Source organism: Hippopotamus amphibius, chromosome 1, assembly GCF_030028045.1.
Source record: "Hippopotamus amphibius kiboko isolate mHipAmp2 chromosome 1, mHipAmp2.hap2, whole genome shotgun sequence".
Taxonomy (NCBI): Eukaryota; Metazoa; Chordata; class Mammalia; order Artiodactyla; family Hippopotamidae; genus Hippopotamus; species Hippopotamus amphibius.
The window spans coordinates 127,454,473-127,466,825 of record NC_080186.1 but is presented as its reverse complement, the minus strand read 5'-3'; the positions used below and the strand labels follow the sequence as shown (position 1 = coordinate 127,466,825).

General features: G+C 55.5%; 1 protein-coding gene across 2 annotated transcripts; it reads right to left on the bottom strand.

Annotated features, from left to right (window-relative positions):
* Positions 1-7,340: 7,340 nt before the first annotated feature.
* On the bottom strand, positions 7,341-11,531 carry DOK3 (docking protein 3). 2 transcript variants are annotated; one of them, XM_057696594.1, is made up of 5 exons: positions 11,451-11,531; positions 10,185-10,490; positions 8,401-8,500; positions 8,146-8,318; positions 7,341-8,033 (listed from the first exon to the last, which is right to left on the bottom strand). In XM_057696594.1, exons 1-5 carry the CDS (start codon positions 11,514-11,516, stop codon positions 7,341-7,343), a joined length of 1,338 nt encoding a protein of 445 aa, XP_057552577.1. In that variant the 5' UTR covers positions 11,517-11,531. The 2 variants fall into 2 exon arrangements, with proteins under 2 accessions (XP_057552577.1, XP_057552568.1); XM_057696585.1 differs by having other exon boundaries at positions 10,185-10,487; positions 11,451-11,516.
* Between the last annotated feature and the right edge of the window lie 822 nt (positions 11,532-12,353).

Below are 12,353 nucleotides of genomic sequence, written 5' to 3'. Positions count from 1 at the left end.
CTGGGCCCTGATGCTGACCCTGACCTGTGGGCCCTGCCTTTACTCCTACCCCTTGACCCCTGGCAGTCAGCAGCCTGTGGCCCTGCGACCCTGGCTCAGCGCTGACCGTCGCGATGGGCTGTGTCCTAGTACCCCGCTCCAGAGCAGGCAGGCGCCTCCAGTGAGGGTGTCAGAGCCCCCACTTTGCCCCAGTGCTCAGCCCCGGCAGCTAGCGCAGGCAGTGAGAGAAACTGAGCAGCGACCTGAAGTGTGTGGGTGCACAAACAGGCGTCCAGCCCTTAACTCCTTCTAGGAAATGACCCATTTTATTCTCCCCTCTGCCATCCTCACGACACAAACCAGTGCATGAGATCTCATCCTTGAAGAAATTCTCTCGTGATCCCACATCCCTCTCCAGCTATCTTTTATTCTACTCCCTGTGAGAGTAAAATTCCTTGGAGTTGTCTATTATCCTGCCTCCCCTTGCTTTCCTCCCATTCTCTCTCTCTCTTTTTTAAAATTAATTTATTTATTGGCTGCTTTGGGTCTTCATTGCTGCGTGCGGGCTTTCTCTAGTTGCAGAGAGCGGGGCTACTCTTCGTTGCGGTGCTCAGGGTTCTCATTGTGATGGATTCTCTTGTTGCGGAGCACAGGCTCTAGGTGTGCAGGCTTCAGTAATTGTGGCACATAGGCTCAAAAGTTGTGGCTCATAGGCTCTAGAGCACAGGCTCAGTAGTTGTGGCACACTATCTTATTTACTCCACGGCCTGTGGGATCTTCCCGATCCAGGGATCCAACCCGTCCACGTCCCCTGCATTGGCACGTGGATTCTTAACCACTGTACCACTAGGGAAGCCCCTCCCATTCTCTCTTGAACCCACTCCAGCCAGGCTCTTGTCCCCACCAGTCCTCTGTATTAATTTCCTCTTCAAAAGGTCTCATGACTTCCAGGTTATCCAGTCAGTGGTGGTTTCTCAGCTTTCCTCTTACCCTGGCTAGCAGCAGCTCTGGCCCAGGTGCACTCCCTCTTCCCCATGGCTTTGTGCCTTCCTCCTGCCCCACTGACTGCTCCTTCTCCACCTGCTTTGGCAGCTCCTCATTTGCTTCCCAAAGTGGCCATCAGATCTTTCCTCTCTGTATTCACTCTCTGGGACCCCATCATGTTCTGTGGCTATCAATAACACCTATATGCCAAGAACTCCCAACTTATATGTCCAGCTCTGGCCTTCCCCCAAGAACCCCAGACTCCAGTATCCAACAGTCTTGTCAAACCTTGAATGTCTACTACATATCTCATATCATCATGTCCCAATTAAACTTGCAATTTCCCCATCTCCCTACTCCTTCCTCACTTCAGTTAAAAAAAAAAAGCAAAATTATTCATCTGCCTGGTCCAGTAAAAATTATGAAGTTATCCTTCCTTTATCTTCTGTGTCATACCTCAGATTCTGCAAATTCCACTTTCAGAATCTGTTCCACACCTAGCTTCTGTGGTTGTCCCTGCCACTTGTCTCATGCCTGGACATCTTAACAGTTTTCTAATAGAGCTCCCTGCTTCTATCCTTACCCAGTCCAGAACCTTCTCCATGTAGCAGCCAAAGTGGCATTTTTAAAGCAGAAATCACACTGCATGACCCTCAGCTTTTACCATGCCGGTAGGCTGGCATTACACTTAAAGCTAGAGTCTTTCAGGCGTACATGACACTAACACACTGGATCCACCCCCGTCACTCTCCTCCTCGCTCACTCACTCCACTCTAGCCACTCTGGCCTCCTCACCAGTCCTCCAACACAGCAAATATATTCCTGCCTTAGGGCCTTGGCACTTGCGACTCTTTCTGCTTGAAACACTTTCTCTCAGATATCTAAACAACAGGCCCTCTCATTGTGTTCTGGTCTCTGCTCAGATGTGGCCTCCTTCTTCCTTGATCATCCATCCTGTCCAAATCAGCAGCCCCCCGATACCTGCATCATGCACTAGTCCCTTATCCTGCTTTATTTTTCCCTATAACACTACCACCATTTGACGTTATATTAAATGTTGGTTTCTTCATTGCCCTTTGGTCACATTAGAAAGTCAGTCCTATGAGAGCAGGGGGCTTGTCTGTCTTGTTCAGTGTCTCCCCAGGGCCCGCACCCAGTGCATATGAATGAAGAGTGGAAGGAAGGATTGAGAAAGTGAAACAGCAAATGAGCAAAGGAAGAAGTGGCAGGCTGGGGCTCAGGGCAGTCTTCCAGCAGAGAGGGCTCAGGGCTCCCCTTCCTTGGGCCCTGCCTGGCTCAGACCTCCATGAAGCCACCGGGGTTCCCTGCACAGGCAGCCCCTGGGTAGGAACAGGCCTTGGGCTGGGGCACAGTGCCCCCTGGTGGTCAGGACACCTGCAGCTCCAGGGCCAGGTCCCTAGATGGTTCCAAAGACTTTCTCTTCCATAGTCTGGTTGGAACCTCACAAAAATTGTCATGAAGCAAAAAGGCTTAAATTTGTAATAAAAAAGGATGCCAGAGACTTCCCTTCGCTCTAGAGCCCACAAGCCACAACTACCGAGCCCTCACGCCGCAACTACTGAAGCCTATGTGCCTAGAGCCCTTGCTCCGCAACAAGAGAAGCCACCACGCTGAGAAGCCTGTGCACTGCAAGGAAGAGTAGCCCTTGCTCGCTGCAACTAGAGAAAGCCTGTGCACAGCAACGAAGACCCAACACAGCCAGAAAAAAAAAAAAGCATGCGGAAACAACAAGAATCTAGTGTATAGCACAGAAACTGTAGTCAATATTTTGTAATAACTTATAATGGAAAATAATTTGAAAAAGAATATATATATATAACTGAATCACTTTGCTGTATATTTGAAACATTGTAAATCAACTATACTTCAATTTTAAAATGAATATGTATGGAAAATAAATAAATAAAAAAGAACGTTCAATTGCTTGCTCTATTGCAAGCAGCCTGACCAATCATGCAGCTGTGGGACTTCCCTGGTGGCGCAGTGATTAAGAATCTGCCTACCAGTGCAGGCGACACGGGTTCAATCTCTGGTCCAGGAAGATCCCACATGCCGCAGAGCAACTAAGCCCATGTGCCACAAATACTGAGCCCGTGTGCTGTAACTACTGAAGCCCGCATGCCCTAGATCCCGGGCTCCACAACAGGAGAAGCCACTGCAATGAGTAGCCCCCGCTCTCCGCAACTAGAGAAAGCCCACGCACAGCAACGAAGACCCAATGCAGCCAATAAATAAATAAACAAACAAACAAATAAATAAATAGTTCTTAAAAAAGAGAGAGAGAAAGGCCGAAATCTGCTTCTCGGTGGCTCTGACATCTTTCTGGGTTTGTCCTATGTGGCCACAGACACCGTGGGATAGCACAGAACTCCCCCTCCCCCAACCTCCAGTACAGAACCCCCCTCCCCCCAACATATATGCCTTTTAGACAGCTAGAAGTCTAGGGTGCAGTTCGACTCTTAAATCTGGAGCTCAGGGGAGAGAGCTGTGCTGAAGATATACTTTTAGGAGTCATCAGTATTTAGATAGTCTGTGAGACCTGGAGACCACCTTGGCTCACTTAGGACCGTGTTTCTCCACCTTGGGTACACATTACAATCACCTGGGGAATTGAAAATAGTGGTGCCCAAGGCCTGCCCGGATGGATGAAATTTGAGCCCCTGGGTGTAGGCCCAGGCCTGGGCATTTTTAACAGGCTCTCAGGGACTTCCCTTGTGTTGCAGTGAATAACAATCTGCCTGCCAATGCAGGGGACACGGGTTCAATACCTGGTCAGGGAACTAAGATCCCACACGCCGTGGGGTGCGGCCAAAAAATAAAATAAAAATAAAAGGCTCTCAGGAGATTCCATGGGAAGCTAGGGTTGAGCTACACTGTGTCTGATGCCAGAGGCCCGCGCAGAACTCTGACAGGGGAGGAGACAGCAGCGTCTGGGAAGGAGAGACCCGTGAGGAGGAGGAAAACCAAGTGAAGGAGGCTTGTGGAATGCTGCTGAGAATCAGGGGAGTCTAGATCACAAGGGGAGTCCAGGTTGCTTTTGTTCTGGGGGAAAAAGAGGTCGGGGACCCTAATAAGAGCTGTGGAATGGAGTGGTGGAGACCACCAGGAGACTGCTGTTGATTGAAGGGAGAATGGGAGGTGAGAAAGTGGAAATGAGAGTAATCAACAAGTCTTTTGAGGAGTTTCACTGTGAAGAGGAACAGGGAAATGGGGAGGTGGCTGAAGGAGAATGAGAGGTCAAGGGAGGGTTCTTTTAAAGAAATTACAGAGCGTGTTTGCGTGTGGATGGAAATGATGATAGCGGTAGAATGAATGGGTCAAGGAGAGAGGGCAGAGCTCAGTTTGCCAGGCCATGGGGAGGTGAGAGGAACTAGGCGCAGACACTCTTCCGTTGCAGGGCAGGAGGGAGACAGGTGCAGATGCAGGTGCTCTCGTAGATGAGGCCGTGGGGGGTCAAGGGTGTTCACGTCTGTTGGTTGCTGTTTCACCATTAAAAATGTGAGGTAAGCTCACACCGGTCAGGATGGCCATCATCAAAAAATCTAGAAACAATAAATGTTGGAGAGGGTGTGGAGAAAAGGGAACTCTCCGGCACTGTTGGTGGGAATGTAAGCTGGTACAGCCACTATGGAAAACAGTGTGGGGGTTCCCTAAAAAACTAAAAATAGAACTACCATATGATCCAGTAATCCCACTCCTGGGCATATACCCAGAGAAAACCATAATCCAAAAAGAAACATGTACCATAATGTTCATTGCAGCACTATTTACAATAGCCAGGACATGGAAGCAACCTAAATGCCCATCAACAGATGAATGGATAAAGAAGATGTGGTATATATATACAATGGAATATTACTCAACCGTAAAAAGGAATGAAATGGGGTGGATAGACTTAGAGTCTGTCATACAGAGTGAAGTAAGCCAGAAAGAGGAAAACAAATACTGTATGCTAACTCATATATACGGAATCTAAAAAAAAAAAAAGGTACTGATGAACCCAGTGACAGGGCAAGAATAAGGATGCAGATGCAGAGAATGGACTGGAGGACACAGGGTTGGGAGCCAGCAGGGGGGCAGGGGAAGCTGGGACAAAGTGAGAGAGTACCATAGACATATATACACTACCAACTGTAAAATAGAGAGCTAGTGGGAAGCTGCTGTATAACAAAGGGAGATCAACTGGATGATGGGTGATGCCTTAGAGGGCCAGGACAAGGGAGGGTGGGAGGGATTCACGGGAGGGAGGGGATATGGGGATATATGTATAAATACAGCTGATTCACTTTGGTGTACCTCAAAAGCTGGTACAAGAGTACAAAGCAATTATATACCAATAAAGAACTTTAAAAAAAATGTGAGGTGAGAATGGTCAGGGATGGGGACTTCCCTGGTGGTCCAGTGGTTAAGAATCTGCCTTCCAGTGCAGGGGACGTGGGTTGGATCCCTGGTCGTGGAACTAAGATCCCACATCGTGGGGGGGGCGGACACAGACTAAGCCTGCGCGCTGCAACTACTGAGCCCACGCGTTCTGGAGCCCATGTGCCACAAAGAGCCCGTGCGCTGCAGTGAAGAGCCCATGTGCTGCACTGAAGATCCTGAGTGCCACAACTAAGACCCAATGCAGCCAAATAAATAAATAAAAGTGTGTGTGTGTGTGTGTTTAAGAATGGTCAGGGATGGAGGGGAGAAGCCATTAAAGTCTTCGGGAGGAGCAAAGCAGCCACTCAGGGGCACAGGATCTGTGGGCAGCATGGAGAGCCTACCTGTTTGAGGTCTGAGATCACAGTTAGAGAGAACGCAAGGAGCCTGGTTACATGAATGTCTCACGTGGTGGCACGGAGAACTGGGTTCACTGAGGCTGGGGACGGTGCCCCACAAATAGGATGGAAGGAGAGGGGCATGGGAGGCAGATCCATGTTGGGCAAGGATGGAATCGTGGACTGGAGTAGTGCGGATAATAAGAAAAGGGTCACTGTGTGTCAGTGCGGCTGGAGAGGAGCCACGTGGGTGACACTAGAAGTGGGCTGGAAGGAGAGATGGAGGTGGCCAGAGGCAGACACTTGAAATAAGACTGCGTCTGTGAAGAGACAATGGAGTGTCGCTGTCATAAACATGAGGTTCGGGATGTGCCAAGGGTGTGGGCAGCTGAGGTGGAGTTGAGGTTGAGGGGACAGGAGGCCAGATCTTTGGGGGCACGATGCCGTGTGCGTGGAGGCCCAGGGCTGGCGACAGGAGCGGCAGTGAGGTGAAGACAGTAAGGCAGGCACGAAAGTCTTCAAGAGACTCCTCATCTCCCTCTGGAACGTGGACTCCTTGAGAGCAGGACTGTGGCTGTCATGAACGTGGCCGTCCTCAGTGCCTGGCACAGAGCAGATGTGCAATAAAATGCAAATGAATGCGTGTCTGGTATGTAATTTGATCTTTATCCTTGACAGCTGAGGAAGAGACTGAGGCCGGGGGTTTCCCCAGACGTGTCTGCGCGTGTCTGAGTCGCAGTGGGGAGTGCTTTGGGTGTGCACATCTCTGAAGTCCCTTTCACCCACCCCTCGCCCACTCCCACTCCTCCCCAGCTCAGGCTTTCTGGTCCCTCAAAATCAGCATCCACGCTGCTTCCGTGGCTGACTGTGTCCCTCTGCTGGGGATGAGACCAAGCTCACTGTAGGATGGGGAGGCCTGTCATGTGTGGCCAACTCTCCCTCAGCCCCTAGGAGCCCTCTGGTCCATGCTCTTCCCTTGCTCTCTGCACCCACCATGCCCCCCTTCAGCCTGGAAAGCTCCAGGGCTCACTGCCAGCCTGGTGAAGCCCTGCCTGCCCTTCATCCTCAATTCAGAGGGCGTCTCTCCCATCAGCAAGCCTTATTTCTCCCTTTGCCCTACTGTGGGAGTCATTTCTGCTGCACAGGACCACATGGAGCTGTAACTATCTGCATCTTACCTCCCTCTTCAGTGGACTTGAAGCTAGTGGTGGCAGAGGTCAGGTCTAGGTCACGTGTGTCCCTGGGACCCAGCACAGGGCACTGGTGTTTGCTGCAACGCCTGCATCTGAGGGGCTGTGTGGACCTGGGCATGCCACTGCCAGGAGCCGTCGGGAGGAGGTATGGACCGTGGGCCACGAATTGGGACCAAGAGGAGAACTAAAAGGCTTTATTACCAGCAAATCTGTACACTATACACTGGGGGGCCGGCAGGGCACCTGAGGGGTCCTCCCCAGGCTGCCTGCCTTGTCCCTCCAGACCAGAGAGAGTGTGGGGGTGTGTCCGTAGATGTCCTTTGTTCTCCCGCCTTCCCGTCCCGGGGGGGGGGGGGGGGGGGGGGGTGCCTTCCTCTCCTCCAGCCGCCGCCGCGCTAGGCGCTCAGGGCCTGTCGCAGGGAGCCGGGCCCTTCTTCCGCTCCCGGCTCAGCAGCGTCACCAGTTTGGCCTTGAAGCCCGAGTGGGCGCCGGGGCGGCCGCCCGCCGCCTCGTCGCCGATGTCAGGCAGCTCCAGCTCCAGCAGCCGCCGGTACTGGGCCTCCAGGCTGTCGGGGGCGGCGCCCGGCCAGCCCAGGTCCTGGCTGTTGTGGTAGATGGGGCTGGCCGGCGAGCTGCGGCCGCCCGGGCCCTCCTGCTCCGGGCAGCCGGGGCCGGGCGCGGGGCCGGCGTCCAGCGCGCACAGGTTCTCGTACAGGTGCTCGGCGGCGCCGGGGGCGCGGCTGGAGCGCTTGCACACCGAGGCGTAGAGCGCGGGCGCCGGCTCGTCGGGGGCGCCGGGGCCCAGCAGCGGGGGCAGGCTCTGCGGGCCGGCCTCCGTCGCGCGCGCCCTGCGGGCGCCGGGCGCCTCGGGCCCCGGGGGCGCGTCCCGCAGCTCCGCCGGGGGCTCCAGCGAGGGCAGGGAGGTGGCCCGCGGCAGCGGGCAGGGCCGGGGCCCCGCCGGCTCCGGGAGCCGCTCCCGCTGGCGGGCGATGGCGGCGGCCACGGCCCCGCACAGGTCTCGGGCGCGGGGGCTGCCGAAGGCGAAGAGGCCCTCGCCCGAGTCGCAGCGGCGGCCGGCTTCAAAGGAGAACACGCCCTGGGCACGGGCGGCACGGGGAGTCAGCGGCTGAGCGGCCGCCCGCCTCCCGCCGCCCGCCGCCCGCCAACCTTCCCTGCGGGAGCGCTGGGGCGGCTGCCCAGCGCCTCACCTTGTCGGAGCCGAACTTGCGCAGGAAGCGGTAGGGCCAGGTGTAGAGCGCTTGGGGGCTGGCGGGCTCCTTCAGCTGGATGGCATCCTGGCCCAGCACCAGGAGGTAGGACCCCTTCAGCTGGCAGCGGAGGGCTGCCTCCGTCCTCTGGACCATCACTGGAAACTCTCTCACTGCGGGCACAGGGCCGTGAGGGCCACAAGCGCAGCCCCCGGGAGTCCCCGAAAGAGCCCAGCCCTGTGCCTCCGGACTCACCTTCCTGCCAGGAGGAGTAGATGGAGTTCTCCTCCATGGGGACCAGGTCCCTCTTGGGAGCCTCTGCCTCCCCTGATCCTGGGGAGCTCTCCCCTGTGCCCTGGGGAATGGGGCAAGGTCAGAGGTTAGTATGCCACCCACTCCTCTTCCCACATCCTTTCCCTGGGGGTCATGACAAGCAAGGACGCCCAGCGACCTGAGTGCCAGTCCCTGTTCTGCCCCTGACACACTGCACGACCCTGGGCACCCCTTGGAGCCTAGTTCCCCACCTGCAATCCCCACTGGCTTCCCCCTCAGGGTACTGAGTGCTGTAAAACAGAGGGCACACATGAAGATGTCCTCCATCGCCCTTGAGGTTGGCGAGGGACTGGGCTGGCCCGTGTGTATCCCTGACAGCTTGGAGCGGTAAGGCAGGAGCTTCACGGGTGGGACCCACGAGTGAATGGCCACTTGTTCCTCCCATCTCTGGCCTCTTTCTCCGTCTCCCTCCATGGCCTTCAGGCTCTGACCCTGAGCATATCCATCATGACCACCTTGGCCCTTGATACTATGGCCAGGGTCAAAGGCAATGGCTTCCCATTGGTCTCCTTGCGCCTGTTTATTTCCTTTTTTTTTTTTTTAATTCTAAGAATTGTGGTAAAATACACAACATAAAATTTACCATTTTAACCATTTTAAAGTGTATAATTCAGAACTTTTTCATCACTCCAAATGGAAACCCTGTACCCATTAACCGTCATGTCCCATTCCCCTCTCTCCCCAGCCCCCGGCAACCCCTAAGCTGCTTTTTGTCACTATGAATTTGTCTATTCTGGGTATTTCATGTAAATGGAATCATACAATATGTGGCCTTTAGTGTCTAGCTTCTCTGACTTAGTGTGTTTTTGAGGTCCATCCATGCTGTAGCGTGTATCAGTGCTTCGTTCCTTTTTATGGCCAAGTAATGTTCTGTTGTGGGGATAGACTGCGTTTGGTTTATCCATTCATCAGTTGATGACATTTGGGTTGTTTGCCTGTTTGGGCTATTGTGAACAGTGCTGCTCTGAAGATTCTTGCACGAGTTTTGTGTGAATACCTGTTTCGGTTCTCTTGGGTGTACGCCTAGGAGGGAATTGCTGGGTCATATGTTAACTCTATGTTTAATTTTTGAGGAAGCACCACTCATTTGCTTTTGGTCCATCACTGACCCTGTGAAGCTTTAAAATTCTCAGTTTTTGGGTCCAACTCCCCAAAGGCTTCCCCTCTCACTCAGAATAAACCCCCAAACTCCACACGTGGCCCAAGGCAGTTTCACCTGGCTCCTACCAAACTCTCCACGGCTGCCTCCTCCTGGCCCCCTCTCACTCCTTACCTCCCAACCACACTGGCCTTTCTGCGCCTTGAACATCGAGCTCTTCCCTGCCTCAGGGCCCTTGCCCATGCTGATTCCTGTGTCCAGGAGACTCTGCAGACCTGCGTTTAGGACACTGTTTCCTCAGCTCTTTGCCTGATGGGTTATTTGTCCTCGAGGATTCAGGCGCACTGTCCTCTCCTGTGAAGCCTTCCTGGACCATCCTGTCTAACATCCCCCTGCTGGTCCCACCCAGCCTCTCATTTTCTCCATAGCATGCGTGGCCTTCTGAGATTTGCTCTGTGGGCCACTGGCCTGTTTCCCAGGCTTCTGGGTGCTTGGCAGGTGCTTGCTGAGTGATGGGATGTGAAGTAGCATGGAGATGAACAAGGTGTGGGTGAGCTGGTCTCCCTGGTTGGCCCCTGGATGCCTCACCCGCCCGCCCTGTGCTCACCGGGAAGGCCAGCTGGCAGATGGGGCCCATCCATGCCTGGCGGTGCTGAGCAGCCAGCAGGTGGCTTCGCTCCGTGGTGGTAAGCAGGAAGGCACCAGTGTCCCGGGGGCAGCTCTCGCCGTCGGCCGGCAGCACGGACACGCAGTCAGCCAGGCGGATGACCCGCCGTTCTCCCCGCCGGCCAGGCCCCGCAGACCTGTCACCCGCTGGCCCCAGGCCACCATCCCGGACCTCCCAGCTCTCTAGCCGTGCCACGCCTGATGGGCCTCCTGCATACAGCAGACCCCATACCTTCCGCCAGGACTTCTGCAGGAGATGAAGATGGGGGAGATGACCCTCAGGAGGCAGTTCTCCCTCAGCTCAGCCCAGCACAAGCCAATCAGCAAACTCCCTGGCCACCCAGCCTGACCTCTGCCTCCCAGCTCTTCAGGCCACTGAAGATGCTTTGCGAGAGCCAGCCCGGCAGTGGAAAGAGTCTGTGCTTGGAGCCAGTCAGTCCTAGGTTCAAATCCACCCCACGCTTTCCTAACTGTGACCGCCCCCCACCCTGAAGCACTACTATGCTCATCTCTCAAAGGTTATGAGAACACGGGGGTGGGGCTTCTGCTGGGTAATGTCTGTAAAGTATCTAGTGGCTGGAGCAGACCGCCTGACACTACTGCTTTGTTGGTGCCCCCACCGCCTGCAAAGAAAAGGTTGACTGGGCCACGGGACAAGGGCTGGGGCAGGAGGGAGGCTGCAGTCTCATGATGGCAAGGAAGGAAACATGCAAATAGTGCCGAGCAAAGGAAACAGACGGTTTATCTGCCTGGGCAACAGCTGCAGCTGAGCCGTGGGTGTGCAGGGCCTGCTACCCCAGGGCAGGGCTGGGAGGAACTAAGTCCTCTTCTGCGGGATGGAGGTCCACTTTTGGGGGCTCCTCCAGCTCAGCCTCCAGCCCTCTTGAGGGGCCACAGTGCCACCAGTAGATGGGATGGAAGGCTATTGGATTAACCAGCCTGTCAGCTCTGCCCTGCCCCAAGGGTTGCATTCTTGGTTCCCCACTCTTGGCTTCCCCTCTGTACATGGGGCAGGGTCTTGAAAAGGCCCACTCAGCCCAACCCGCTCAGGCTGAGAACAGGGCTCTGTTCCACTTCCCCCGACACCTGGGTTGGATTCCCCACCCTGACTCCCACTCCCACTCTCCCAGGTTCTGGTGGGCTGTCCGCGGCTGGGGCAGAGGCCCACCCCTGTCCTAGGCAGCTGCCTGGCAGCCAGGGTCCCCACCTTGCCAAATTTGATGTGCTGCTGGTAGAGGATGCCGTCCTTGATGGGGGTCTCCGGGAGCTCCATGGCCACGGCCGGGCCCCAGGGCCGCCACTCCGAGGGCCTGGGGAGACTGGTGACAGGCCGGAGGGGAACTCCTCACACTTCCCCTTCTGGCCACTTCCCCCTCCCTCTGTCCAGAGAGGCAGCTGTAGGGCTGGGGGAGGGGAAGCCTAGCTTCAGTAAAGGAGCTCGGATGGGTGGGGGTGCACCACACATTTCTTCCTTGGGGTTCCAGCTGGCCCAAGGTACCCACTAGTGCCGGGCAGGGGCCTTGGACCACCTGAGGGCAGGTGCCTGTGCGTGCCCGGGTCAGCTGGGTGTGAGCCTCTGACCACAGGCTGGATCCCGAGTCATGAGCTCCGACCCCTCCCCCATCCTGGGGCAGCTGTGTGCCCTGGGGCCTGGCATTCCCACAGCCTGGTCCCCGTCCCAGGAGCTTTCTCCAGCGAGACTGGAAGACACCTTGCTTTCCCACTTGGAGTCCTGGTTGGTCTGCTTGTCTTTATTCTGGAAATAGTTCTAATATTCACTTGTTCCTCTCCATCTTCACAGCCCCTATCCGTTGTCAGCCTTGGCACCTGCCCTTTGAACTACGGCCCCACCTGGGCCCACCCGGCCCTCTCTGCCAACCGCAAACCAACCGTTTCTCCCCTTCCTAAATGCTTCCTAGCTCCCGCTGTCCTCAGCCTAGCTTGGACTGCTTGGCCCAGCACTCAAGGTCCTGGGTATTCTGGCCCCCATCTTCCCCAGCCTGGCCCCTTTAGGGCACCACTCACCGTGCTGCTCAGGGCGCTGGATCTTCCTCCGAGAGGCCTCCCCCTGACCACCCCGCGCTGTCTGAGAGCACAAAAGCCCCAGCCC